The following is a 27,845-nucleotide window of genomic DNA, read 5'->3' as shown; positions in this document are numbered from 1 at the left end:
AAATGTATGCAGACTCTCTGGTGGCTACTTCCAAGTAGTGCCTAACTTTGAAGTTAACGTTGAAGTTTGTTCCTACTGTAGATGCACCTGTAGAGTAATTAGCAATGAGCTAATCAGACTCCTTTCTCTGGTCAGCAAGAAAAATTAAGCTTCCACAGTACAGATATACGTGGAGCCAGACTTTTACTGTTAAATCCATAGTTAGGCAAGTAAATGAAAGTAGCCCAGTGTTCAGGGATGGAATGAAGTAAATGGAAGCTGCAGAGTCTCAGCATGTCTGAACACTAAGTTGCTTTTATTTATTGCCTTGCTGTACCCAGGTTTACAAATGTTTAGCCCATTATGATAGTATTTGAGCATTTCACAATGATTTGTGTATTCATGCATGTGCGTGCACGCACACACACACACCCCTATGCTCACAGCTAGGGAAACGCTATCACCCCCATTTTACAGAAGGAGGACCAAAGGAAAGAAAGACAAAAGATTCAGCTTTTTAAAAATATTTCAGGGCCTAACTCATGCTGATTTCAATGGCAGTTATTCACCTCAGTACCACCGAAAATCTGCCCCCCACCCAGTGACTTTCCAAACTCACACAGAGAGTCTGTGGCAAAGCTGGGAACTGAATTCGTGTTTTACGATTCCAGTTTAGTGCACAAGCCTCCAGATCAGGCTTCCTGCCCTGCTAACACAAGGGCAGACAGTGCTGGTTTTCTGCCTCTAGTGACTGCCCAGAGGCCACTAGCTCACCAAAGAGACGCCAGCTGGTAGTACCTTTGGGTCACTCTTGACCTGGATAGAGTCTGAGCTAGTGAATGAGAGACTGATCCAGCAAAACACATAAATGCACAGCAGTGTCATTGCTTTCAGTGACTGCTGAATCAGGCCCTTGGAGGTAAAAGCTTCTGCAGCCCATGCTAACCTCCTAACCACTACCAATATATAAAAAGAAAAAAAACAAAGTGCAGGATGGGCTGGAAAGATGTAACAGAACAGAAAGACACACATCTCTAAGGAAGCATTCAACAGGGATTAATTATGCTTAAATACAGCTTGGTTCCTGGCCAAAGCCTGAAGCTGTGATAATGTGATTCACTTAATTTTTAAAGAAGGAAAAAACATCTAGGCACCCAGGAGCCAGGACATGATGCCCAGACAGGAATCATTCCATATATAGGAGACTGCGGTTGCCATAACATACAAGCTCTAATTTTAAACAAAACCCTTCTACGCCAGCCTTTATAATGGAAGCCTTTGGGGCAAGTGGTAGTCAACTTTTCAAACTCATTGATTTCAATCACACAATATGCAGCAACTGGGGCGGGAGGGCTGACACAGTATAAAACATGAAAGAAGACAGTTAGGCAACAGGGCTCCCTGTACCATTCTGATCACTTCACAACAAACTTACCAGGCACTGGCCTTAGCACGTCAGGGATGAGGATCTCCACCAGGGCCTGATACAAAATGTGATCACAGCTCCTCATCCATTTCAGAATAGGGTCGTATTTACATAGGGTGATCAGCTTGTCCTTTGGGATGATTCCTTCGTGTTCTTCTTCACTGCATGGCAAGGAGGAATGTCGTGTTAACAGCGTGATTCATTTTATGCATGTGCAACTCTTGCATATTTCTCATTAGAATAACATAGTTCAGGATAGTAACAGAGAAGTAACCATGGTAGTGTGTATTCTAACAAAGCAGAACAGCAGAAATGTAGCACTTTATAGACCAAAAAAATGATTTATTCAGTGATGAGCTTTCATGGGACAGGCCCACTTAATCAGATCAATTTCATTTCCAGTACATACCGACATCTATAAGTACAGAGGTCCCCAAAAAATTACAGTAAAAACCGACAAATCAGGTACATAGGACTGAAGGAATGGAGTGAGGTGTTGGGGGATGTTAATTTTCTTGCCTGAGATAATTACAAGTATCAAAGGAAGGGAATGTAATGTCCTTGTAATGCATGAGGTAATTGTTGTCTTTGTTCACACCAACGTTAATGTGTCAAATTTGAATATGAACTCCAATTCACAACTTTCTCTATGCAATCTGTTTTTAAAGTCCCGTTGTTGTAAAACACAAATTCTCAGGTCTTTAACAGAATGGCGCACTCCACTGAAGTGTTCACTGACCATCTTATGTGCATTGAGATTCCTGATGTCTGCTCTGTGTCCATGCATTCTTTGCTGAAAAGTTTGCCTGGTTTGTCCACTCCAGAAGGCCCTAGGTGACAGACCTGTCCCCACCTACAGACAACCTCCTAACCTAAGAAAGATTCTCACCAGCAATCACAGGCTAAACCACAGTAATACTAATCCTGGAACTTTTCCTTGCAACAAACCCCGCTGACAACTTTGTCCACATATTTATTCTGGGGATACCATCACTGGACCTAACCATGTTAGTTACAAGATTAAGGGCTTATTCTCTCATACCTCAACCAATATTATATACGCCATTATGTGCCAACAATGCCCTGCCACTAAGAACATTGGGCAAAGAGACTTTAAAAACAGATTGCATAGAGAAAGTTTTGAATTGGAGTTCATTTCAAATTTGACACATTAACAATAGGTTTAAACCAATTAAATTGAGTCTTATTTCAGCACAGCAGGGCACTGGGAGCCCCTACCGGAAGGCTGGGTGGAGCTGCGCAGATGTGGTGAAGAGGAGACAGCCCAGTAAAAGATCAGTGTGTGGAGCTCTGAGTCCTGGTTAAGGTGAGTGAATCCTGGGTTTGCAGGGGAGGCAGTTTGGGGCTGTGGAGGGGAGGGGTGTGGTTAAGCTGCCTAGGGCAGGAGGGGGGTGGTTTGGGGATGTGGGGGGGTATTAAGCAAACTGGGGGGGCAGTGTGGGGCTGTGGGGGGCACTAAGCCACCTGGGGAAAGGAGGGGACAGTTTAGGGCTGCAGGGGACGTTAAGCCCTCTGAGGGTAGGAGGGAGCAGTTTTGGGCTTGAGCGCTGGTTGTGGGGTGGTTCGGGGCTGCAGAGGTGGGAGTTAACCTGGGGGAGGGGCAGTTTGAGGCTTGATTTCCAGCACCATTTTTTTCTAGAAAAAAAGCACTGCTTAACCATCTCTGTGAGCTCAACTCTCGCCAGTTCTGGCCAGGATCTCACCCCCTGTCTGCACATATCATTTGATTAACCCTGATCTTCTCGCATTCCTCACATCCTTACTCAGAAGCTGGCCCTTCATTAACACCGACAAACATCCACATCAGTTGCCTGCCTCCTTCTTATTCGGTAATCCCCCATTCCCTTCTTTCTAAAACAAATGCAGCTCAATCCCCAATTTTTCTCATTATACTGCTAGAGCCTCTACCTTTGTGTATTGGCAAATAAAATACGCAAAACTTTGCAGAGTTTTAAAATATTACATGTAGAATTTATAACTTTTGTGCAGAATTCCCCAAGAAGTAAAAATCTTATTAGACTGTAGCCTCCATGAATCACACAGATGTTTGTATCTTCCCTGATTGTGCAGCCCACCTGTCAGAATTTTCTCAGTGTTCTAAAACTTTTAACAATACCTCTACAGAAGAAAAAGAACTGTCAGCTATCTAAACTCGTACTTTCCACATGGGGCTACAATAGTTGTACCCTTACCTCACCCAGCAATACTGTCAATCTATCCAACTACACACTCAGCCTGGCAGAAGATCTGCCCATTCTCGGGGACTCTCTTTCTGCACCCCCCACCCCACAAACTTGATACAGTTCTGTGGTGATCTGGAAGCCTACTTTTGCCATCTCTGACTCAAGGAATACTTCCAACATGACACAGAACAGTGCACTGACCCACAGGTACCCTCCCACCTACAGTACAAGACCTCGGGGACTCCCCCGGCGGTTGAAATGACAAAATGGACCTATACATAGAATGCTTCCACCGACGTGCACAGGCACATATTGTTGAAAAGCGGCATCACTTACCGCATAACCTCAGCCGTGCAGAACGCAACGCCATCAACAGCCTCAGAACCAACTTTAACATTGTCACCCAAGAGGCCGACAAAGGGGGTGCTGTTGTCATCATGAACGGGACATACTACCACATTCTACAGGCCTCTGTCCCATGATCCCACTGAGGAATACACAAAGAAACTACAGCATCTACTTAAGACCCTCCCTATAAAAATACAGGAACAAATCTACACAGACACACCCCTTGAATCCAAACCAGGTTTATACTATCTGCTACCCAAGATCCATAAACCTGGGAATCCCGGATGCCCTGTCATCTCAGGCATTGGCACCCTCACCAGAGGATTGTCTGGATATATGGACTCTCTACTTAGACCCTATGCTATCAGCACTCCCAGTTTTCTTCAAGATACCACCGACTTCCTCAGGAAACTACAATCCATTGGTGATCTTCTTGAAAACACCATCCTGGCCACCATGGATGTAGAGACCCTTTACACCAATATCCCACATAAAGACGGACTCCAAGCTGTTAGGAACATTATCCCTGATGAGACCGCGGCACAAATAGTGGCGGAGCTTTGTGACTTTGTCCTCACCCACAACTATTTCAGATTTGAGGACAAATTGTACCTTCAAACCAGTGGCACTGCTATGGGCACCTGCATGGCTCCACAGTACGCCAGTATTTTTATGGCTCACCCGGAAAAATGCTTTCCCAGTTCTCATCCCCTTGTGCCCCTCCTCTACCTGTGCTAAATTGATGACATCTTCATCATCTGGACCCATGGGAAGGAGGCTCTTGAAGAGTTCCACCATGATTTCAGCAGTTTCCACCCCACCATCAACCTTAGCCTGGACCAGTCCATGCAAGAGATCTACTTCCTGAACACTACTGTGCAGATAAGCAATGGTCACATAAATACCACCCTATACCAAAAACCCATGGACCGCTATGCTTATCTACACACCTCCAGCTTCCATCCAGGGCACACTACACAGTCATAGAATCATAGAAGAGTAGGAGTGGAAGGGACCTCGAGAGGCTATCGAGTCCAGCCCCCTGCCCTCATGGCAGGACCAAGCACATCCATTGTATACAGCCAGGCATTAAGGTACAACCGTATTTCTTTGTGTATTCCTCAGTGGGATCATGGGACAGAGGCCTGTAGAATGTGGTATTGGAGAGTTGCCTGGCATCCTCCTTTTGGTAGTATGTCCCATTCATGATGACAACAGCACCCCCTTTGTTGGCCTCTTGGGTGACAGTGTCAGAGCTGGTTCTGAGGCTGTTGATGGCATTGCATTCTGCATGGCTGAGGTTATGCAGTAAGTGATGCCGCTTTTCAACAATTTGTGCCTGTGCACGTCAGCTGGAGCATTCTATGTATAGGTCCATTTTGTCATTTTGACCATCGGGGGAGTCCCCGAGGTCTTGTACCGTAGGTGGGAGGGTACCTGTGGGTCAGTGTGCTGTTCCGTGTCACGTTGGAAGTATTCCTTGAGTCGGACAGAGACAAACATCTACAAGACTTTTACCAAGCTTTCCTCAAACTACAATACCCATGTAAGGAAGCGAGGAAACAGATTGATAGAGCCAGAAGGGTACCCAGAGGCCACCTGCTACAAGACAGGCCTCACAAGGAAAACAGTAGACCACCACTGGCCATCACATACAGCCCCTACCTAAGGCCTCTCCAACGCATCATCAGTGATCTGCAACCCATCCTGGACAATGATCCTTCACTCTCACCAACCTTGGAAGGCAGGCCTGTCCTCACCTACAGACAGCCTGCCAACCTTAAAGAAATTCTCAGCAGCAACTATATATCACAACACAGAAAACTCTAAATCTGGAACCAATCCCTGCAACAAACCTCGCTGCCAACTCTGCTCACATATCTACCCCAGTGATATCATCACAGGACCTAACATCAACCATACCATCACGGGCTGCTTTACCTGCACATCTACTAATATAATATATGCCATCATATGCCAGCAATGCCCCACTGCAATTTACATTGGCCAAACTGGACAGTCTCTACGTAAAAGAATAAATGGACATAAATCAGACATCAGGAACGGTAACGCACAGAAACCTGTGGGAGACCACTTCAATCTCCCTGTAAAAGTAGCAGTCCTAAAACAAAGAAATTTCAAATATCAAATGGAGAGAGAATCTCTGAATTGCAATTTATTTGCAAATTTGACTCCATCAACTAAGGATTAAACAGAGACTGGGAGTGGCTCACCCCTTACAAAAGCAGCTTCTCAGCCCTGGGTGTTAATATCTCCCCATTAGACTCTGACAATGTGCCTGTCTGATCTGACTTGTTTTTCCCTCCTTTGATACATACTACTGATAATGGGCCATCACCTTGCTGAATAGATCTTGTCAGCTCTGTCACTCCCTTTTACTGGAACCCCAATCTTTAAATAACCCTCTGGAAACACTCCCACTCCACCTCATGCATCTGATGAAGCAGGTCTTTGCCCACGAAAGCTTATGCTCCAAAATATCTTAGTCTATAAGGTGCCACAGGACTTCTTGTTGTTCTCAACAATACCTGTGTTCCATGACTGTATCCTTATTACTATGCACTATTTTTTCTGTTTCCTATTTGTGACTCTCTAAACTAAGCATCTAAAAATAAATCTGCAGTTACAGTGTTTCTTTACCACAATCCATTCATTGAGTACTGTCAGAGGAAGATAATTGGGTTAGAATTTTAAGACTTTTAGAAGCACGAGGGGATTTTTTCCCCATTTCCCATTATTTACAGTCCATGATCTGAACATAAAACATTAGGACTGGAAATCTCTATATACAGTGGCTCCTATTTAGACTTTCATCATAACGCCACTCATTTCTGTTTCCTCTGTTTTCACTCACTCACTGTTCATTTCCCTGTCTCTTGGCAGAAGGTTACTAACACATAAACAGGAAATAATAGGAAACAACAGAGAACAACGCAAGAATAAATTAAAAGATCAAAGCAGCACAATTTGTCACTACATTCTTAGACTGTGATCTTATTGGCTTCCTGAGATGCCATTCTGTAACAATGTGCAATGGTATGCAGTTCTAAATGTCTGCTTATATTGGGCTTCTACAGAAGCAGTGACCTATTCCTACCTGCCAAAATAGCACATTTTCGATTAGTATCTATCATCAAAGGTCAAATAAACAGATCACAAAATCCTCTGCTTCGCTATTTGATTACGATAGTGTACTATTAGTACTGCTAAAACAGGGTCTTCTCCAGGTAGGTCGTTAATGTCCCTAACACGTACAGAGCAATAAAACTGCATCGCTCTAAGGTAAAACACTAGCAAAACTAAGGGCAGGTCTACACTACAGCAGAAGGTCAAATAAAGACACGCAATTCCAGCTATGTTAATTATGTAGCTGGAGTCGACATACCTTAATTTGGGCCTCTGTGCTGTCTCCACTAACAGAGGTTTTACAGGGGCATTCCCTCCCATCAACTTCCCTTACTCCTAATGAGAGACAGGAGTAACTGGCATCAATGCATGTTCAATTCGGTGTGTTCCCCCAGGCACACTAAATCAAACCCCAGAAGATTGACTGTGGCAGGGTCGATCTTTCCTGTAGTGAAGACATATCCTTAGGCCATCCAAAGGTGAGCTAGGTGAGTGTGTAACCACTTACCTGGAAGGCACGGTGGTGGAGCTATCACTAGATGGTATTTTGGAACTCCAGAAGGACTGCCACAGCTTCTCAATGTAATGAAACTGAAGGTTCATTACAACATCCAAGGTTGCCTAAGAATAAAAGATGACAGCTCACAAGATGGTCTGAGAACACACACTGTGTAAATGGAATATCCTACCAGCTGATCACACAGGGAGAAAATATCTTGAACAATGCTCTCAAGCCCAACCAGAAACATCTCTCTTCAGAACCCGCTCTGCAGGAGAGCGGGACTGGAGCAAGAGGGCCTCACTACAGAGCCAGGTCCTACATCAAGGAAAGAGGGCCTACTTGCTTACCTCACAGTGCCGTCTGTAAAGAAGCTGTAGAGTCTTGACATCATTCATGGTGATCCCCTCTTGTAGGAGGACATTTCCTATATCAGGTGCCGGGAAGTCAGGAAAGACATGAGACACATCTAGGAGAAAATTTGGGAAAGATGGCAGACTTTAACACAAATTCATCATTATGTATGAATGCCATCAGGCAGTTTTGCAGACGTCAATTGCTTCATTTCATATTTCAGATAAAAACAAAAAAAGCAGTCATGTAGTACTTTAAAGACTGGTAAAATAATTTATTAGGTGATGAGCTTTCATGGGACAGACCCACTTCTTCAAACCATAGCCATACCAGAACAAACTTTGTTCATACCAATTTAATGTGTCAAATTTGCCAACCTTCGTAACAATTCTTCTCATTTGTCAACCTTGATAACAATTTTTGGACCTCTGTGCTTAATATATTGAGTCTGTTCTGGTAAGCCTATGACCTGAAGAAGTGAGTCCGTCCCTCAAAAAGCTCATCACCTAATACATTATTTTGTTAGCCTTTAAAGTGCTACATGACTGCTTTTTTGTTTTGATAGAATACAGCTGAACACAGATCTCTCTGTCATATTTCAGGTAACTAACAATGAGATTAGTGAATTGAGACTGATTATCCAATACCTCAACATCTCAATTCCAAAGAAGAACATCGCTGTCCAATTATCCTTTGTAGAAAAGAGAATGCTTTTATTGCAACTAGGAAGAAAGAAACATGAATGCTTTGTATCATTATAATGTGCATTCCCATTAGATTTTCTCTGAAGTCTGAATAACATCCCCTTGGTATTTTGGGACAATGGAAAATTTAATTGGATGGCAGACATAACAGGTACAACTGCATTTTAAGGAATGCCCAGAGATGGCCATGTTCTTGTGTGTCATTAATCAGAAACACAGGGGATACAGTTACACTAATGAGTTTTGCTGACAAAACCCCAGTTTTATCGATAAAACCGGTGGAACGTCCACCCACAAAATGCAATTTGTCAGCAGTTTGTTCACAAAACTCTGCATTCATGCTGGCAGCGTTCTGCATCTCAGTTTTGAAGCATAATGCTACTGTTGACAGATTCTGACAACAAAATAGCTGTGTGGACACTCTGGGGGGCCTTCTCTCGACATACAGAGCATCCAGAACCATGGGCAGTCCTGTCTGCTCTGCTTCTGGGTACCTGTTTTGTCGAGAGAGAGGCTGAGCAGTCCGGTGCGCTCTTCTGATAGGCTTACGTGTGTGGCCACATACTGTCAACAGAACTTTTGTCAGGAAGGGTCTTCCCACAGTGTCGTCTGTTGACAGATCGTTGTAGTGTAACTGTCACCAGGGAAAAAAGCCCCACACCTACAGTTTGCACTGGGAACTAATTGGGTAAATTTTTGGTCCCACTTGTCTTGGACCCGCTTTCATTCATCTTAGTGGCTGTGTCTGCACCTGTATTTCTCTTGCGAAAGAGATATGCAAATGAGGTGAATAGAAATGCAAATGAGGTGCAGATTTGCATATCTGACACCTCATTTGCATATTCTTATTTTAAAATAGCTTCTTTCGAAAGAAGAAAACCAGTGTAGACATTACTCTTTCGAAAGTAAACCCTATCTTTGAAAGAATCCTCTTCACACAAAAAAAGGAAGAAGATGGGCTTTACTTTTGAAAGAGCAGTGTCTACACCGGTTTTCTGCTTTAGAAAGAAGCTATTTTGAAATAAGAATATGCAAATGAGGTGTCAGATATGCAAATTTGCACCTCGTTTGCATTTTCAATTTACCTCACTTGCATGCCTCTTTTGAAAGAAGAATGCAAGTGTAGACACAGCCAATACGTTCCTTTAAAAGAGGAACAAGTATGCTTAACACTGTTGTTCTTAACTGGAGGAAGTGGTGTGAACTGCGGCAATTATTAGGCAGCATATCTTGCATCCAGTCCTCCTCCCACATATGCAGAAGTCTGTATAGGAAGCCGCCTTATTAGGCAATCTCCTCTCTGAAGATTTCCCAAAGTTTACAGAGTACAGTTTTGATTCATCATTATTAGAAGGGCACCTCTATTAAGCAGTAAATATTTGCTGATTTCTTGAATGGTTACTTAAGGTCTCAGCATATTTTAGACGCACCCACTGCTGGACATGAGCTTCATTCGGAAAAGCTGAGCTCGAATGTTATGTCTTTGTTGTAGGAAACGTTAGTTTCCCCAAGATTTGAAAGGGATTGTGCAAGGTGCAGGCTTCTATCATGTGGACACGCATTGCAATTGCAATAGATCTACTATCGTGGTGTCTCTCTTATTTGAATCATCCCCACAGAAACGCTATTACTAAGGATGCATCTACACTAGGAACTGACTTTGAAGTTAATTTCAAAGGTAGGTGCTACTTCGAAGTAGCCTGCAGAGTCTACACACATTCTCCCTTACTTTGGAGTTAACTTTGAAGTCTTACTCCCTTCCCTGGAATGTAGGAGTGCCTTACTTCAAATTTTAACTTCAAAGTAGGGTGTGTATAGATGCTCCACTTCTAAGTCGTTTCCTTCAAAGTTGTACTTTGAAGTAAGCAACTTCCAAGTTATTTTTGTACTATAGCCACAGACTAAGACTTTTGTTAACTTTGTACTGGGGAGTTGCTAGTTTCTCCATCATCATGAGGAAAGGAAGCAGCTCCAGATGAGAAAGTGGAGCTTACGGATTTGACTGTCATCAACACTAGGAACAGGAGAAAGATTTCCAATTAAAAATTTGCTCTTAAACTTTGCCCTCAACTCCACATAAACCAGAGCCTTTCTGGAGCTCAGCAAAGTGCAATGAATGGGAAACTAAGTGCAAGCAAATACAATTTGAAAATTTTACTAATTAAGGGCTCTGCCCTTCTGATTGTCATGCTTCCTACCCTGGGAAGCCACACAGAAGTCAGCAGAGGTAGATGCTGAAGAATGCAGGGGGAATTTGAAAGAAAAGACGGCTCTTTCTAAGTAATGTATGTAAATAAATGCTATTTTTAGAATTGAAGCATGCACGCTACATGCAGCACGACAGAGGAAAGACTGTGCAGACTATGGGAGTAACAGGATTTGTGGGAGGTTATAAATGTAAAAATGTATAACAAGCATCTATTAGGTTATCTTTGGTGAACATTGAAAATAAACAGACACGTAGAATGGCAATAGAATGAGCTGGCTAAGCAGGGTTGGGATGCCTTTTTGGAGTTAGAAATCAGAAGCATCTCCTAGAACTGAGAACAATGAAAGTAAGCATGGAACTGGAACTGACGTTCCTAACCTATAAATTGCTGATGATGTTGACTTTGAGCTGCAACTGACTGTTCTGGAGTAGTGTGCAGGTTACTGTTGGATCCACTGTCTGCTATGCCATCCATCTTCTGGGTAGGCCTATACCTAAAAATATAAAACACCCTCAAAATACAGCTGGGCAGGATGCAAATTTACATGCACACGCTGAAAGAGGTATTGGGCAAAGTGGTACACCAGGATAACACTTCTGCACTGAACAAACAAACAATTTCATATGTCAGCATACATTTATAACGTGTTAGTAGATTCTAAACAATTGTTTTAACAAATGGCTAATCGATTGTGAGATCAACAGTTGGCTTATAACTAAGGAATTTGTAACCACCTGTAAAACCTTCTGTTGATGTGTTTGTAACCATAACACATACTATAAGCAGATCACTGACATGAATAAGATCACTAATCATTTATTAAGCCTTTATAAATGTACAAGATAAAATATGGCTAAATTATCTATCTCAAATAATCCCAACATTGTGAAGGTGTTGTGTAAGTCATATGAAATGAAGCTTGTTTCTAAACAGAGTTAATAAGAGGAAAGCAGCAGTGATACACAATTCTATGGTACCTAGCACAGTGGGGCTCCTAGGTTCCTCTCCAACACAAATTAACAGTAACACTATTAGATAACAGGAGTGGCCATGACAAATCTCAGACGAACACTCTATCTGCTTATTTTAACTGTTAGATGTTGATGAAAAATTAGTGCAGGTGGACGGCTCCAGCTTGACTGCCCCTGGGGATTGAAGTCTTCTTACCCATGGAGCACAAGCGGAAAAGTTGCTGTTCCCAACTCAACCCTGTTCCAGAGGAACAGCCACTAGGTGGCTCTGGGGATAAGTCAGTTCTTATGCTGTATTTGATTCTTGGCTTGTCTGCTGCTATTGCTAGTGAGGGACAGGTGCAATCAAAACAAGCTGTGTTTGGGGGATTTGTGACGATGACAGCTCCAACTAGGAATGGCCTGTGACCAACCAATTTCACGCTGGGATGGGGAAGCCAACCTTGTTTGGTGGCCTCACATTTTATCACTACACTTGGCTGACATGTAACGGATGCCGCAGTTTATGTAGTGTACGTTCATACTTGGCGTACATTTAAGTGGGTGGGAGGATGCTAAAATGCATAAAATCATTTGGTTCCAGTACAGGAATTGGGACTCCAATACATCTTTTTTTTTCATTACTGCACAAGTAGCTTTTACTGTACTTCTCAGGGTCAACAACCAGAAAACTATGTTAAGTGTCTGGGATGCCATTTACAATATAGAATATGAAGCACATTAACTTTTGCTTCATATAACACAAAGGCTGTGTAAACTAACAGCTGGCCCTCCCTACTGCTCCTAACATATCAGACAAGCAACAAATGTTAGAATGATCCTTTAAAAAAGTAAGGCAGTACCAGCATCAATCTAAATGTCTGCCTGCATTAGAGCTTCACCACTTACTTATAACTGTACTTTAAACAGCATTTAAACACAGTTTCACAAGCATCTCTATAACAGAAATCCAAACACTGGTAGGTTAATGTTTTCTAAAAAGTTCTAGAGAAATAACACTGTTTTACACACCAATTTTTTTAAAAGTGGAGTAAAAACACTGTTCTCCAGTAGCAGCAAGGTTGCACTGAGGCCTGATACCAAGCAATCACAAAAATACTACGGAAACTTAAGGCAAAAATAGGATGGAAACAATGATAAACATTAAGGCTACATCCACACTAGCATTTCTGTTTTGAAAGAGTCATGCAAATGAAGGAAATTGAAAATGCAAACGAGGCACAGATTTACGCATGTGGCACCTCATTTGCATATTCTTCTTTCAAAAGAGCCTCTTTTGAAAGAAGAAAAGCAGTGTAGATGTGGCTCTTTTGAAAGTAATCCCCATGCTCAAAAGAACCCTTCTTCCTATTTTTTTTTGAGGAAGAAGGTTTCTTTCGAAGATGGGGATTACTTTCAAAACAGCCGTGTCCACACTGCTTTTCTTCTTTCAAAAGAAGCTCTTTCGCAAGAAGAATATGCAAATGAGGTGCCAGATATTGTAAATCTGTGCTTCATTTGCATTTTCAATTTCCATCATTTGCATGACGCTTTCAAAAGAGGAATGCTAGTGTAGATGAAGCCTTAATGTCTCTACAGTGCCTTCTTCAAATGTTTTATACATATATGTTCATGAACCCCCCCCATATCATCCATCTGAGATATGTAACATTCTCTCCATTTTATAGGCAAAGAAACAGAGGCTGAGAGAAAGGTTAAGTGAGTTGATCAAGGCCAGATAGTGAAAAAGCAGCATAGCATTTTTTTTTTTTTTTTTTTGCTGGTTGGGAATTATAGATGGTAAGACTTTTTTTCCATGCCTCCACTCCTGCCAGAAGGAAGAGTGCTGACGCTCCCAGAGGCAATTCAAGAGCTGCTTTGCATCAAGGCCTGAATTTCACCCAGAAGTAGCAGAGGTAAGACTGACTGGGTACTCACTATCTGTTCTATGAAAAGAAAAACAAGCCCCCTTCCACTGGTTAAACACAAATAACTGCCAGTTGAGGCCTTAAAACTCTTGTATCATGGGGACGCAATGAAAAGGATATTCTGTAAGTGTTCACCATAGCAACGGGCAGGCCAAGTACAAGCCTCTGCCACACAGAAAAGCCTGAGAGGCACAGTTGGTGGAATCAGAATTTCTAATTTCCCCTTCTTTATCCTCGTTCAGTATCAGTCATTTCAAGCTCTGTTAAATGCAATGCCTTCCTCTTGCCCTACAGCAGGTACTTTATCTTCTTGTTAAGTTACGCTAGGTGTGAATTTATGCCGTGCGATATTCCCAAACATCTGGTCCCGCTGCAGATGTCCAACGCTACAAGTCTCAAATTCCTGCTGCTGCTGCTGTCTGAGGCGGTACCCAGTGTTCTGCTCTTTTGAGCAGACCACTCCTCAGAGCTTCCATCGCACACCTGGTAGGTCTGCGACACAGTGGTTGCATACCTTTGTTTCTGGTGTATGGGCTGTTGCCTCATCGCCATATACTGGGTATCTTCCTGCAAGCGATTCAGTGGAGATTCTGGCTTTAGCCGGATCCCATAATAATGATATTTGGAGTTTCCCCTGCAAGCATAATATTAAAATATACACGTCAGATATTTAATGGAGATGACGCATGAATGTTTACTTTTAGGTTTTACTGAAACATCTGATGGTGCTAAGGGTTTGTGGATCATAAATGTGTGTTAGAACTTCAGTCTATTCCCTGATGCCAATTTAGCATGGATTTGCTTTCCTGGATGAGCATCCTGAGAACCTATTTCATATTCAGAGGTATAGATGTCATTTTCAAATCTTGCTATAACTAACATCCTGGAGTTAAGGGTTTATAGCCCGAATTTTGAAAACTACCAGACTCCTGGATCCCTTTTACTAGAGTTGTTTGAATATGTCACTTATGTCAGGAAATATATGGTACTCTGGCCATATCTACACTACCCCTCCCTTTCAGAAGAGGCATTTAAATGACGAGGATCGGAACTGGTTAATGAGGCGCTGATATGAATATTCACTGCCATGTTAGCATAATAGTGGCCAGTCACACTTCAAAAGTGCTGCTTTCGAAATGCAAACTGGACATGAAGATGCAGGCACTTCAAAATAGACTCCAGACTTCGAAATTTCCTTATTCCCCCAATGACATCCAGAAATATGCCCTATTATAAAACGCCAGCAGGGGAAGTCCTAATAGTAAAGCTCCAGCTGACTTCAACGAAGCCAGGCTAGCACTCCAAGAGTTGAATGTTGCGGTGAAAAATGCTCTTGGCTGGTGGTCCTCCATCATCCCCCATCTATGGCTTTCCCCTTGCGCTTTGGAGCCACAGAGATGCTGAAATGCACCTTTGCACTCAGAGGAGGCTGGGGCTGCCAGCTCAAAAGGGAGCAGTCCTGATCTTCTCAGCTCCTGCCTCAACTGGGGACTGGAAGTGTCACATTTGTTATCAGTGTAATTACTTTTTTAAAATTGCAATTGAGGTTTCAGGTCACAGGCTCCTACATTTTAATTACAGGGGGGTTTCCAAGGAGACCTGCCCTCTAAGTGATGAATGGCAATTGGAGAATACAAGCAAAACAAAGTAAGCAGTCCTGTAGCACTTTAAAGACTAACACTATTATATAAATTCATTATCTAATAAATAATATTGTTAGCCTTTAAGGTACTACAGAACTGCTTACTTTGTTTTGTGAAGATGCAAACTAATGTGGCTACCTCTCAGAGAATACAAGGTAAATGTCAAACTGCAGTTTACACAGTAACAGAGAGATAGCCATGCTAGTCTATATACCATAAAAACAAAAAAACGGTCTAGTAGCAATTTAAAGACTAACAAAATAATTTATTAGGTGATGAGCGTTCACGGGACAGACCCACTTCTTCAGACCATAGCCATACCAGAACAGACTCAATATTTAAGGCACAGAGAACCAAAAATAGTAATCAAGGTTGACAAATCAGAAAAATATTAAGGTGATCATATTATAAAACATGTGGTTTGAACTGGGGTGGGAATTTTCTAGGTCATTATAGGGGCTCTTATGCATACTTGGCTTTATCTAATTCTTGACTCCCCCACACCTTCTGCCCCTCTGCTCTCTGATTTGCTCACCTTGATAATAGTTTTCTGATTTCTCAACCTTGGTTTGAGAACCAATTTTTGGTTCTCTGTGCCTTAAATATTGAGTCTGTTCTGGTCTGGCTATGATCTGAAGAAGTGGGTCTGTCCCACGAAGGCTCATCACCTAATAAATTATTTTATTAGTCTTTAAAGTGCTACTGGACTGCTTTTTTGTTTTGCAGTTTATACAGAATGCCACAAAAACTTTGGAGTCATTCTAGCCTGTAGACTGGATTGGCATGACAGCAATAGAACCTTATGGAGGAGTTAGAGTTCTGTAAAACCTAATAAAATAAAAATTAGCTAAAACCATCTTAATTGACTGGGGGTGAGAAAAATCTGATTCCCCAAATTCTTATGGCATGTCCTCGCCCTCAGTTATCTTCAGTCACCATGGCAGAAGGCAGATTGTTTTACCTAGCTAGTTTTCATTTTCAGGATTATTTTGCAAGGCTGAATTAAACTTACACAAGATTTCCAAACAGGAGGAATGGCTGGGTGTTCATTGCTGGCTAAACCGTGCAGGTCATAGGGGCTCCTAAGCTTTCAATGTTGTACACAGATGCCTCAATCAGCATCCCCATTAAGCTAAGAGTTCTTTCTAGACCTACCCAGTGTTTGATTGTAGACACATGAATGATAATTACAGTCTGGATGTTAGAAAATAGTGGTTCTGCTAGATCAGACTGCAACAAAAGTTGTCAATTTGTACCTAATGACGGCCAAGCAGCTCCTGGCTGGGAGAGAATAAATGGCTGGGGAAGCATTTGTTACACTCTGAGAGACACCTGCTTCTGTGCTTTTTGGAGCTGTTATGATTTAAAGTGTATTGTACAGCCTGAATGCACCTTGAATTTAATGATGTTTCACATCCCAGCTCCAGACAGAGAACTTACAGAAGTTGTCTGACAACTGTTTTTTCTATATGGAACCCTTCTCTTCCTGGGGGCAGCAGTGATTCTCTGCTGGTTTGTAAAAGGAAGACTTGGGCATGTTTGGCCCTCTTGGTTGCTGCAATGAAGGATTTTGCAAGCTTTGTGTTATCTTCATAGCAACTGTAATCTTTTAAACGGCTATTGTCTTTACTCATTAAAAAGAGATTTGAGTCATTTCAGTGGAACTAACCTTTTGACTCACAGTTAAATAACTACTAGGTTTGTTTAGTTTAAAAGTTTGGTATTTCTGCATTTGCTTGGCTACACTCTTCAGGGTCCACACATCTTTAATTTCATATGTTTGTATTAAGGGCTAAGTTTTTAAGGACCAAATGTTGGAACAGGTCAGCTCTATTTAGGCACCTAAGTAAGGGCCAGCTTTCCCCAACAGCTCAGCATCTAGGGTGCACCCAACATGCTGAGCTCTAAGGAAAATCTGGCTCCTTCTTTCCTATCCCTTTTAGGCACCAAACTCATCAACGTCTGGCTTGGATGTGGGTGCTGAGCTTTTTGTGGACAAATAGCCCAAAAGCACATGTTCTCTTTGGGTATAGCTGGCTGCAGTTTTCCAGCTGAACACATTTCCCTCAACAAACTCTGTTTCAACTAACCGGAACCATTTCGTGCGAAAGCACTGTCACAGCAATCTGAAAGAACTTTGACTGAGAGTAACATTTGTACAAGACTCTGTTTCATCTCAACGTTTATACTTTTATGTGTGTGTGTGTAGATGTTCTTTCACACCCACACACTTTAATTATTCATGCCCTTACCAAAACGTGACTTATTTTCCTTTTCCTTATAAAGACATATTGCAATGTCTTTAATAGTAAAGACACATCCTTCACGTGCATATGTGGGGTTTTAGCTACCGTCCAAAACACAAATATTCAAGTTAGCCTACTTTTTTTAGCAAGGGCCTCCCAAATGTTCAAAAGAACACTCCACACAAGAGACTCAGCCCAGCGCCCTGAACATTTTATAGTTAAGAAGCCTAGGTCTGCGTTAGAAAACTCTGAGCACTGTTTCTGTATCTAAAGATTTGAAGCCAGACTCTGATCTTAGTTACATGGGAGCAAAAACCTAGAGTAATGCTGCTGCAAATCAACAGAATTCTTTTGATGTAATCTTTTACACAAATCTAAATATAACTATTTAATTGCAATATGATTCTCTAAGTCTGCAATTCCTGGTGGCAATATTGATGGAAAGGGACCTCACTGGTGACATTGATTGGTATGGAGAGAACACAGTGCAAGGCTGGAAACCAGTCTCCCTATCTGCTGCAATACTGATACGTGAAGTCAGGTTTAAACTTGACTGTTTAGTTTTTTAAAATAACGAGATTTATTATCATTATATTTAAGACAAAATTCAAAATAGAATAAAGACTGCTTAAGAAACTGACATGCAAACTCTGTTCAACTGCATGTGGTCCAATATCCCAGGCAAGATCTCGCCACATCCTTGAGCAGATTCAGGAATACCACTGTAATTAAACTGTGTCCTCAAGTACGTGACTCAGCTGATTCCTGCAGGGAGAGGACTCAGACCTTATGACTTGTTAGAATTATTTATTTTGCTTAGAATAGCGATTTTCCATTTGAGATGTTTGTTTGTTACTGTATAGGCCTAGGCTGTTACCAGAGGATAATGTTGGGTGCATCTGTCTCACCAGTGACAGGAGGGGAGGAGCATTTTGTGATATAAATTGTGGCCAAACAGGGCAGTAATTCTCCCTCCAGCCAAATGTAAAGTCAAGAGCCACAGTTCTTAAGGGTAATATGCAACCACTGAAAACACTTACTACTTCAGGTTGAATAGTAGCAGAGAGGTCGCCGTGTTAGGCCGTACTCCAACAAAACAAAGCAGCAGAAATGTAGCACTTTAAAGACTAACAAAATGATTTATTTGGTGATGAGCTTCTGGTGAAGTGGGTCTGTCCCATGAAAGCTCATCACCGAACAAATCACTTTGTTAGTATTAAAGTCTACATTTCTTCTGCTTTGTTTTACTACATGTTGGAGCTTTCTAATGCGGCTCTCAGGACCTGTCTGATGCTCAACCAGAGCATTTGCCGGTCGAGGGAAGTCAATCTTTTCTAGTGCATTACCAACACTTCCACCGCTTACTGGGCTCTTAGAAGACATTTAGGGATAAGTTATAGCTAAATAACATCACAGAACACTGAGAGCCAGAACTCGTGTCTGTAAACAAACTTTTTGGGAACACAGAAAATCTGGCCGCCCCCATGATAAGTGGTTGCCCTGCTCACCAAAATCATGCCAGATTATGGATGTTGATGGATGAGAGAGTGCTGGACTAGAGAGGTTCAACCTGTACCACTATTTGCATTATTGTAACATCATTTATGAGGCGCTCTTTGGCTTTACAAACTTCAGTTAAGCCTCACACATTCCACTGAAGGGAGTATTAAACCCATTTTACAGGTAGAAAAAAATCACATAGAGGCAGGGGAAACAGCTCTTCCAAACCTTCCACCCCACTCACCCAAAAAATCTAAGTCTAAGGCAGAATTGGGATTTATCAATGACTTCTACTAATCAGATCACTTAACAACAAAGCCTTTCGAGTAATCCACACCACATCATTAAAGTGGTGATAACAATAAAAAAGATGGCACGTCATTGCCCGTCCATCCATTACTCATTGCAACAGTCACTGAATGTAGCGAGTGTATTACTGGTACAACAGTATTTAGTGTTTAATGAAGTGGCATTTCAGATTATTGGCCTTTCCATAACCTTTCAGAAATGTTTGTAAAATGAAACAGGTAGGGGCTACAGAAAGGTGGAAATGTGCCTCATCTGTCCTTTGGCCCTGATGTTAAATCCCTTTACACCAACCTTGTGCCCAAGCGCCGAGTTCTCAGCCCCATAAACACAGAACGAATCAGTTTTCCAAAGGAAGCAGCATTCACTGGATCCAGTTTGTGCTCTTGGCAGTGCCGCAGATAATGGTTATACAGAGAGCTCCTGGGAAGACTCACACCTTCAGCCGTCTCATAGTTGTCCAACAGCCACTGGAGCTTTATGTATAAAAACATATTTTTTTTTAAAACCCACACACGTGAAAGACTAAAGATGTTGAAATGGCTTGCTTTAAACGATGACAGCATTTTAAAGGGAGGAGAACCTTCATGATGTGGTCACCACTCAAGAGGATTCAGTGGCTGGTAATTGGTACATATAACTGAAGCCAACTCTTGTATGTTTCAATCTGATATTTACATCTTCCATGATGCCCAAACAGCATGAAATCAAAAAAGGCTGTCACATAAGAATCCAAGTATACGTTGCTATTTAATACTGGTGTCTGCCCTTCATTTCATTACATGAATGCAAGGGGAATACAACTGATAGAAGCCTTCCCCTACCCAAAAAAAAAAACCAGGATCTCATGAGCTCGCTGTTAAGGAGAAGAAAGGTGCTGCTTACTAGGAAAGAAAGCTCTCAGAGGAGTCTGAATACATTGCTACTCGCTCTCCTATCCCTTTTTCCAGCTGCTAGTTCATCAGGCAAAGCTTGTTTGAGTGAATGTCTTAATTTCAAGCTTGAAATATTTACAACTGTTCCCTAACAACAAAATTAAATGGCTGCCAACCCTACCTTAAAATCTGACATGTAACCAGCTTTTTTTTCAGAATTATTACCTGAAACTTTACTTCTCTTGACATTTATCTTGATCAGAGTTTGCAATTAGATATAAATTATGTGCAGCCAGTTTGTAAGGGCAAGTCAGTCACACAACTGCAGTTCACAAATTAGAAGGTAAAACCTCTCTGGCTAACTGCCAAATTATGGAGAATTAAAAAGAGTACAATTTTAAGCAAGTACTGACTAATATAATAAAAAGCAAGAGAAAAGCTAGAAGTACAACTGCGAGTAAATATTGGTAAGTTACTCTCTTTAATAAAAACTTAGGAGAACCCTAATGATAGGTTGAGCCAATGTTTTCAAAACTGGGGCTTGATTCTGATCTCCCTTTACACTGGTGTAAATCAGGAGTAACTCAATTGAAGCGAGTCTCAGAAGAGTAGCCATGTTAGTCTGTATCTGCAAAAACAAAGTGGAGTCCTGTGGCACCTTATAGACTAAAAGATTTATTTAAGCATAAGCTTTCATGGGTAAAAACACTTTGTCAGCTGAAGCAGATGGAGTTACAGTGATGTAAATCTAAAAGGAGAGAAGAATCAAGCCTTGTGTGCCACAATAGCTGTGTCTACACGTGCACGCTACTTCGAAGTAGCGGCACTAACTTCGAAATAGCGCCCGTCGCGGCTACACGCGTCGGGCGCTATTTCGAAGTTAACTTCGACGTTAGGCGGCGAGACGTCGAAGTCGCTAACCTCATGAGGGGATCGCAATAGCGCCCTACTTCGACGTTCAACGTCGAAGTAGGGACTGTGTAGACGATCCGCGTCCCACAACGTCGAAATTGCCGGGTCCTCCATGGCGGCCATCAGCTGGGGGGTTGAGAGATGCTCTCTCTCCAGCCCCTGCGGGGCTATATATGTCACCGTGGGCAGCAGCCCTTAGCCCAGGGCTTCTGGCTGCTGCTGCGGCAGCTGGGGATCCATGCTGCAGGCACAGGGTCTGCAACCAGTTGTAGGCTCTGTGTATCTTGTGTTGTATAGTGCAACTGTGTCTGGGAGGGGCCCTTTAAGGGAGCGGCTTGCTGTTGAGTCCGCCCTGTGACCCTGTCTGCAGCTGTGCCTGGCACCCTTATTTCGATGTGTGCTACTTTGGCGTGTAGACGTTCCCTCGCAGCGCCTATTTCGATGTGGTGCCGCGCAACGTCGAACATCGAAATAAGCTATTTCGATGTAGGCTTCACGTGTAGACGTAGCCAATCAGAGCTGCAATCTATGACCCTGATAGAACAGAGCAGTCAACTATGCGTTTAATCTTAAATGGTGCTTTATCCCTGAAGTCAGTGGGATTAAAGCACATGCCAAGTGCTTTCTATGCTTGCGCACCCGGGACCTGTTCGGTAAACATATACCTGCTCACACACCAAAAGGCTTGTATCTTCCTGACATCAGATTTATAGAGTGCACCTCTCACAGCCATTCACTGCTCAGTTACTCAAGTTTTACCCAGTAACTCCACTGAAATCAGAACTCCAGTGTGCTGTGATTAACCGGGCCCATTCATTTCAACTGAGGTATTTCCAGTTCCTGCTTCTAACGGAGTAGAGTCAGACCTGACGTATGCACCACGCTCCTTTTGTGCGCAGGATGAGCTAACTGCATCTCTACATGTTTTGTAGCTGCAAGCTGAGCACCTAAAATTTCAAACTTCAGCCTGCTATGAACTATTTCATACAAGAAAAATTAAGAGCTACACGTTAGACTTTTTTTCTTTATCTTAACAGGAAATCTTAGGATCTGATCGAAAGGAGACTGAAATTCAGCAAACTATATCCCTTTATTACAGTGAGCTTTGGATCAGATCAGTAGGTACCAGGGCAGAACAGATGACTTAGGTCATTTGCTCTGAATCCTGTATTTAGGAGATTTGCTTGGAGCTTGGTTCCCATTAACATCTTATCTAAACCTTCAGTCCCACAGCTTGATTTTATCAGGAATTGCACCTGGAGAGGAAAGGGAAGGCAGTGCCAAGGTTTGGCAGAGATACAATGTGCTCCCAGTGCTTCCACTCACTCCGGAGTTTAGTTGCCAACGACTTGCCTTGGGAAGTAGGTGTTACGAAATTTTTTTATACATTAGCCCCTTAAAATGCCCTTGCATTAATTTCATATGTCAGCACTACACAAAATGAACCAGTGTCAGTCTGCAATTACACAATCAATTACACAATCAGTCAATCGGTTGCTGGAACATTGTGGCAAGTACTCAATCTACTGACTTTGTAGTCAAAAAAGTGAAGATTCACTCTTCTCTAGCTCATTGCATTCCTCCCACTCCATCCATGGAGAATTTCCCCTTTAATAATGCTTTGTCCAGCCTAATTTTGAGAGGAATTTGGGGATGAAACCCTGGCCCTACTGATGTCAACAGCAAAACATCAGTTTCCACAATTTTCCACTGCCAGGAAACATTTCCTGATATTCACTGTGCGTTTTCCATTGCTCAACTTTATCATAGAGTCATAGGGCTGGAAGGGACTTCAGGAGGTCATTGAGTCCAGCTCCCTGCTTCAGGCAGGATCAACTCCAACTGTCATCCCAGCCATGACTTTGTCAAGCCAGGACTTAAAAACCTCTAGGGATGGAGATTCCACCACCTCTCTAGGCAACACATTCCAGTGCTTCACCACCCTCCTGGTGAAGCAGTTTTTCCTAATATCCAAACTACTCCTCTCATTCTGTAACTTTGACCATTGCTCCTTGTTCTGCCATCTGACACCATTGAGGACAGTTTCTCATCATCCTCTTTAGAGCCCCCTTTCAGGAAGATGAAGGCTGCTATTAAATCAGCTCTCAGTCTTCTCTTCTGCAAACTAAATAAACCCAAATCCCTCAGCCTCTCCTCACAGGTCTTGTGCTCCAGACCCTTAATCATTTTTGTTGCCCTCTGCTGAACCTGCTCCAGCACATCCACATCTTTGCTATACTGAGGGGGCCCAAAACTGGACACAATACTCCAGATGTAGCCTCACCAGTGCTGAATAGAGGGGAACAACAACTTCTCTAGATCTGCTCAAAATGCTCCTCCTAATGTATCCCAATATGATGTTAGCTTTCTTGGCTACAAGGGCACACTGTTTACTCATATCCAGCCTTTCATCCACCATAATCCCTGGGTCCCCTTCCACTGTACTGCTGCTTAGCCAGTTGGTCCCCAGCCTACACCAGTGCTTGGGATTCCTCCACCCCAAATGCAGGACTCTACACTTCTCCTTGTTGAACCGCATCCGATTTCCTTTGGCTCAATCCTCCAAATTATCCAGGTCAGTCCCATGATATTTGTAGCCAGTTCTGATTCCTCTGTGATTCCTCTCCTTAAATATTTCAGCAGGAAGATTTTTCAAATAAAATTGTTGACATTAATCAAGCAAATCCATATCTGGGCGTCTTAAGAAATGGCCTGATTTCCAGAGATCGAGCAAACTAACAGACCCTGTTGACTTCCTGGAAGTCTGTGGTTGTTCAGAACCTGTAGCTGCTCAGAACCTCTGAAAATCAGTCCTCTTGGTAGGTGGCTAAACACAGATTTAGGTGTCCAACTTCAGACACTCAGAGTTGAAAAGTGTAGCCTCTTCTAAGTCTCTTCTCAGCACCTGAAAACTCATGTAAGTGACACACACAGACAGGCCTGCCAACAGGGAAGGAGGCAGTTTCCCCCAGGCCCAGCGCTCCAAAGGGTCACAGAGCTCTAGCCACCACCACTGCTAGGGTGCCAGCTAGAGCCCTGGGTCCCTTTAAAATGCTGCAGCAACATTGCTCCAGATGTGTGGCTCTGAGGGAGTGCAAGGGGCCCAGCGCCATGGTTCGGGCGGTGCTAAGGGCTAACTGCGCTTGGCCCCACCTCTTCTGCTCTTGGCCCCGCCCTTTCCGGGGCACAGAGCCAGGCCCCTCTCCCACTTTGTCCCGGGACCCGCAGCAGCCGTTGGCGCTGCTGTTCAAAAAGCCCTCCTTCTGGCCTAATTGCTCGGTGTTATGCGTGTGATTAGTGGTATCTCAGCAAAAGTTGCAGCTTACTTAGTTACATAAAACACAATTTCATTAAGGATTTCACGTCACTGCAGCTATAAATTTACCCTCAGTTTCTAATTTCTGATTTATCAAGTCCACATGACCATAGGGCACAAGAACATTTTGGAGGGCTAGCACATGATGCCACAAAGACTTATTATCAAAAGTAGCTCTTATGCATGTGTCAAGTGCCCTTGACTTCAACAGCATAAATTGCGTGAAAGGTTTTTACAGGAATAGGTCCGGGGAAGTAGATAAAATGATTAACTCGTAGATAAAACTTACTGGTTTTTGAAATCTTGAGATGACACTGCCACTGCTACTAATCTTTATGGCAGGAATTACAAATGTGTAGAACATGAAGAATGAAGGAAAAACAAACAGACTCAGCAGACCACTCAGTGAAAACCTCTTCAGAATTCTCTGACTTTAAGGAAATTGCCCAAAAAACAAAGAAAGCAACTACTGTAATTGTCTCTAGCTAACAACTTCCCTGGGGAACTAGCTTCCTTTTTAGAGAGACACTCAGGGCCATACAGAGATTTTGGGGTGCCCAGGACAAAGTCTGAAGCTGAGGCTCCTTTAGTCCCTCCATAAAAACTACTACCAGGGAGGGTAGGATGGAGAGTGAGCTCATGCCACCTTGACAGCTCCTGTTCTATGGAGTGGGCACAACTTCCCACCATGTTGCAACATGGTGCAGGGTGCTGCTGTACTACTCAGGATTGGCCCCACTGCCCCTCCATCATGACAGAAGAGCGACCAGGTCAAATTTGAGTGGTCCTGTAACTCTGTGCACCAGATTACAATACTGTTTGGTTTGAGATACTTCTCCAATAAAACCCTAAAGTGAACTGCACCCGCCTACTCCCCCACCACCACCACCACAAGGTGACCCTGGCGACACTGCCAAGAGAAAAATCCAATTTTGTTTCCTATCCTTGCTCATGACACTTACAGTGCTTGGACTAATCAAACAAAGAGTTTTTAAAATCTATTTATATCTGCATGATTTATGCCAAGTTAATTTTTCCCAATCCATGCAGACTGGCCAGATCACTGCCTCCTTTTGCCTTTCACTTTCTGATTCTCTTGCACAAGCCCAATGCAGTTGTATCTCGGTTTCTAACAGAAGGGTAATGAACGCAAACCCTCAGCTGTGTCACACATTTTCATGAAAACACTTACACATATTAGGTTTTGTAAAAACTTAGTTATAACAGAACCTAAATCTGAGGTATAAAACTACAGACAATTTAAAGAAATCTTTTCTTTACTTCTACACTGTAAATCAATTGCATTTAACGTAGTCTCTGCAGAAACAGCACCTGTTTGTTCATGAGAAGGAAAAAGGAAACTGAACCCAGCCAGTTGCTTTATCTACTCAAAGTGACATTTAAAAAAAAACATGCTTGCAGCAGGACATGCTTTCAAGGAAGCTATCAAAGGGTATTTGATTCAGAGATTTATTTTACTTCATTTTTAATGATGGAAGTCAGAAACTTTTTTGATTCCACAGAAGAAAAGAACATGCCTGTTGTAATGGACATTTAAATCATTACCAGACACTGCCTACGATTCTGACCCTTCAACCTTCTGTACTCCTACAGCACTTCGTAAAATCAAAATTATGATATCAGAGCTCTTAAGAAATTCCCAGAAATACTAGAAGAGATTCAGTGCTGCCTACTCCCATGATGTCACTACAAGTCTTACAGTTTTAAAGCCCCAGTTCCTGGAATTATGTGATTATAGGAGGATAATCTCAGCTCGTTTCTAGCCCTTGTGATTGCAGAGATAAGCTTAAAAATGTGACCCTGAAAGGCTCAAACTGAGAATTCCAATAAAAGCAATCAGAACTTTTGCTTAAAATATCTAATGATTGATTAAAGCAGTTGCATAATTTTTGAACTCCAAGAGAAGGCAATACTGGAGATTTCTTCCCAAACCTCACCAAACTGAACACTTCTAGTATCGGATCCAACAGAACACTAACTACATAAACTCAAAAATAAAGTCTATATACATGAAAAAAACTAGTAGATTTCCTTTCTTTTTTTTTATTTTGGGGAGAAATTCACTTCAGTGCAGAACAGCCGGGCCTGGCCCCAGGTACCAGAATGGATGCTGTTCTACTTGAAGATATGACTATTTTAAAAATTGGCCCGAGTCAGATTCTACATTTATTGCAATATTTTTTTCATATCCAAACGTTCTCAGGTTTACAAGTGTGTGTTTTTCCTATTGCCAACCAAATCACGTAAACCAACCTGGGCTCTGAGAGATGGGTTATTTCTGGCTTATGCAGCATCATCAATAAGGCTGACTCTGTACACCAAATGTTGGCTGCAGCCTCATCTGTGCCTCTTTTCAATGGAGTTGCACAGGAGTGACCATGAATATAACCTGATGACACAAAAATTTGAAGGCCTGATCCTGCAAAGAGCTAACCATGCCCAACTTCCACTGACTCAAATAAGAGTTGAATGCACTTAGGGCAGAAAGGGACAATCCCTCAGTACCTTAAAAGATTGGTCCATTAAATTAACAGATTTGTTGACATGTGAACCAGAAAGAAGTCCAGTTAACTATAGCATTGCTGTGCGAGCTCTCCAGAGCTGATGAGGGGTAAAGTTATCCTTTTGTTTCTCCAAGACAGTCAAGCAATCTGATTTTGAATGCACAAAGACCAGGAATGTGGGAAAAGGGGCCATTTTTATTCCATGACTTTTCAATGTAGACCCACACTTGGGGCCTGATCCAAAAACCCCCTGAACTGACTGGGAATCTTCCTACTGACTTCAGCATGGTTTGGATTAGAACCTTTTACCCCACATAACTATGTGCTTAAAATTTAGGTTTTGCTGGATCAGGGCCGTAAGCCATAACACAGGTGGTCTTGTAGAAGCCCAGTAGACTGGGGTGAATTTCACACAAAGCAAAGGAATGGCTGATACCAGCAAGAAACAGAAAGGCCCAGCAAGTGGGTTTAGCATAGCCTTGCAACAGCCAAGACCTTACCTGGCTATAGGAAGAAGAAATACACTCACACACTGCCAGACACACGCATACAGTCAGTGCTTGTTATTATATGGGGATAAAGAACGTCTGTTATGAGTCACTACAGAGTGTTGCTGTAAAGCAAATCTCCAGTGAAGGGAGACCAACTTCTCAATGCACTTACCTAAGTGCCTACAGTTTCCATTTCAAGGCAGTTTAAATAAACAAATACAGGGCAGAGACAGATAACAGAATCCAGAGCACCTTGACAAACAAACATAAAAATCATTGCAA

General features: G+C 42.5%; 1 protein-coding gene across 9 annotated transcripts in view; it reads right to left on the bottom strand.

Moving 5' to 3' along the window:
- Positions 1 to 27,845, bottom strand: part of RFX2 (regulatory factor X2) — a 144,741-nt gene that overhangs the window by 13,141 nt on the left and 103,755 nt on the right. For all 9 annotated transcript variants that reach the window (XM_074978401.1, XM_074978397.1, XM_074978396.1 and 6 more), the window contains 6 exons: positions 19,739 to 19,920; positions 14,264 to 14,383; positions 11,249 to 11,364; positions 7,954 to 8,072; positions 7,613 to 7,725; positions 1,415 to 1,566 (listed from right to left, as the gene is read on the bottom strand). In XM_074978401.1, coding sequence (XP_074834502.1) covers positions 1,415 to 1,566; positions 7,613 to 7,725; positions 7,954 to 8,072; positions 11,249 to 11,364; positions 14,264 to 14,383; positions 19,739 to 19,920 — 802 coding nt within the window. The remainder of the gene's footprint in view (positions 1 to 1,414; positions 1,567 to 7,612; positions 7,726 to 7,953; positions 8,073 to 11,248; positions 11,365 to 14,263; positions 14,384 to 19,738; positions 19,921 to 27,845) is intronic.

The sequence above is a fragment of the Carettochelys insculpta genome, chromosome 27 (genome assembly GCF_033958435.1).
Source record: "Carettochelys insculpta isolate YL-2023 chromosome 27, ASM3395843v1, whole genome shotgun sequence".
Taxonomy (NCBI): domain Eukaryota; kingdom Metazoa; phylum Chordata; order Testudines; family Carettochelyidae; genus Carettochelys; species Carettochelys insculpta.
This window is presented reverse-complemented; position numbering and strand designations above follow the sequence as displayed.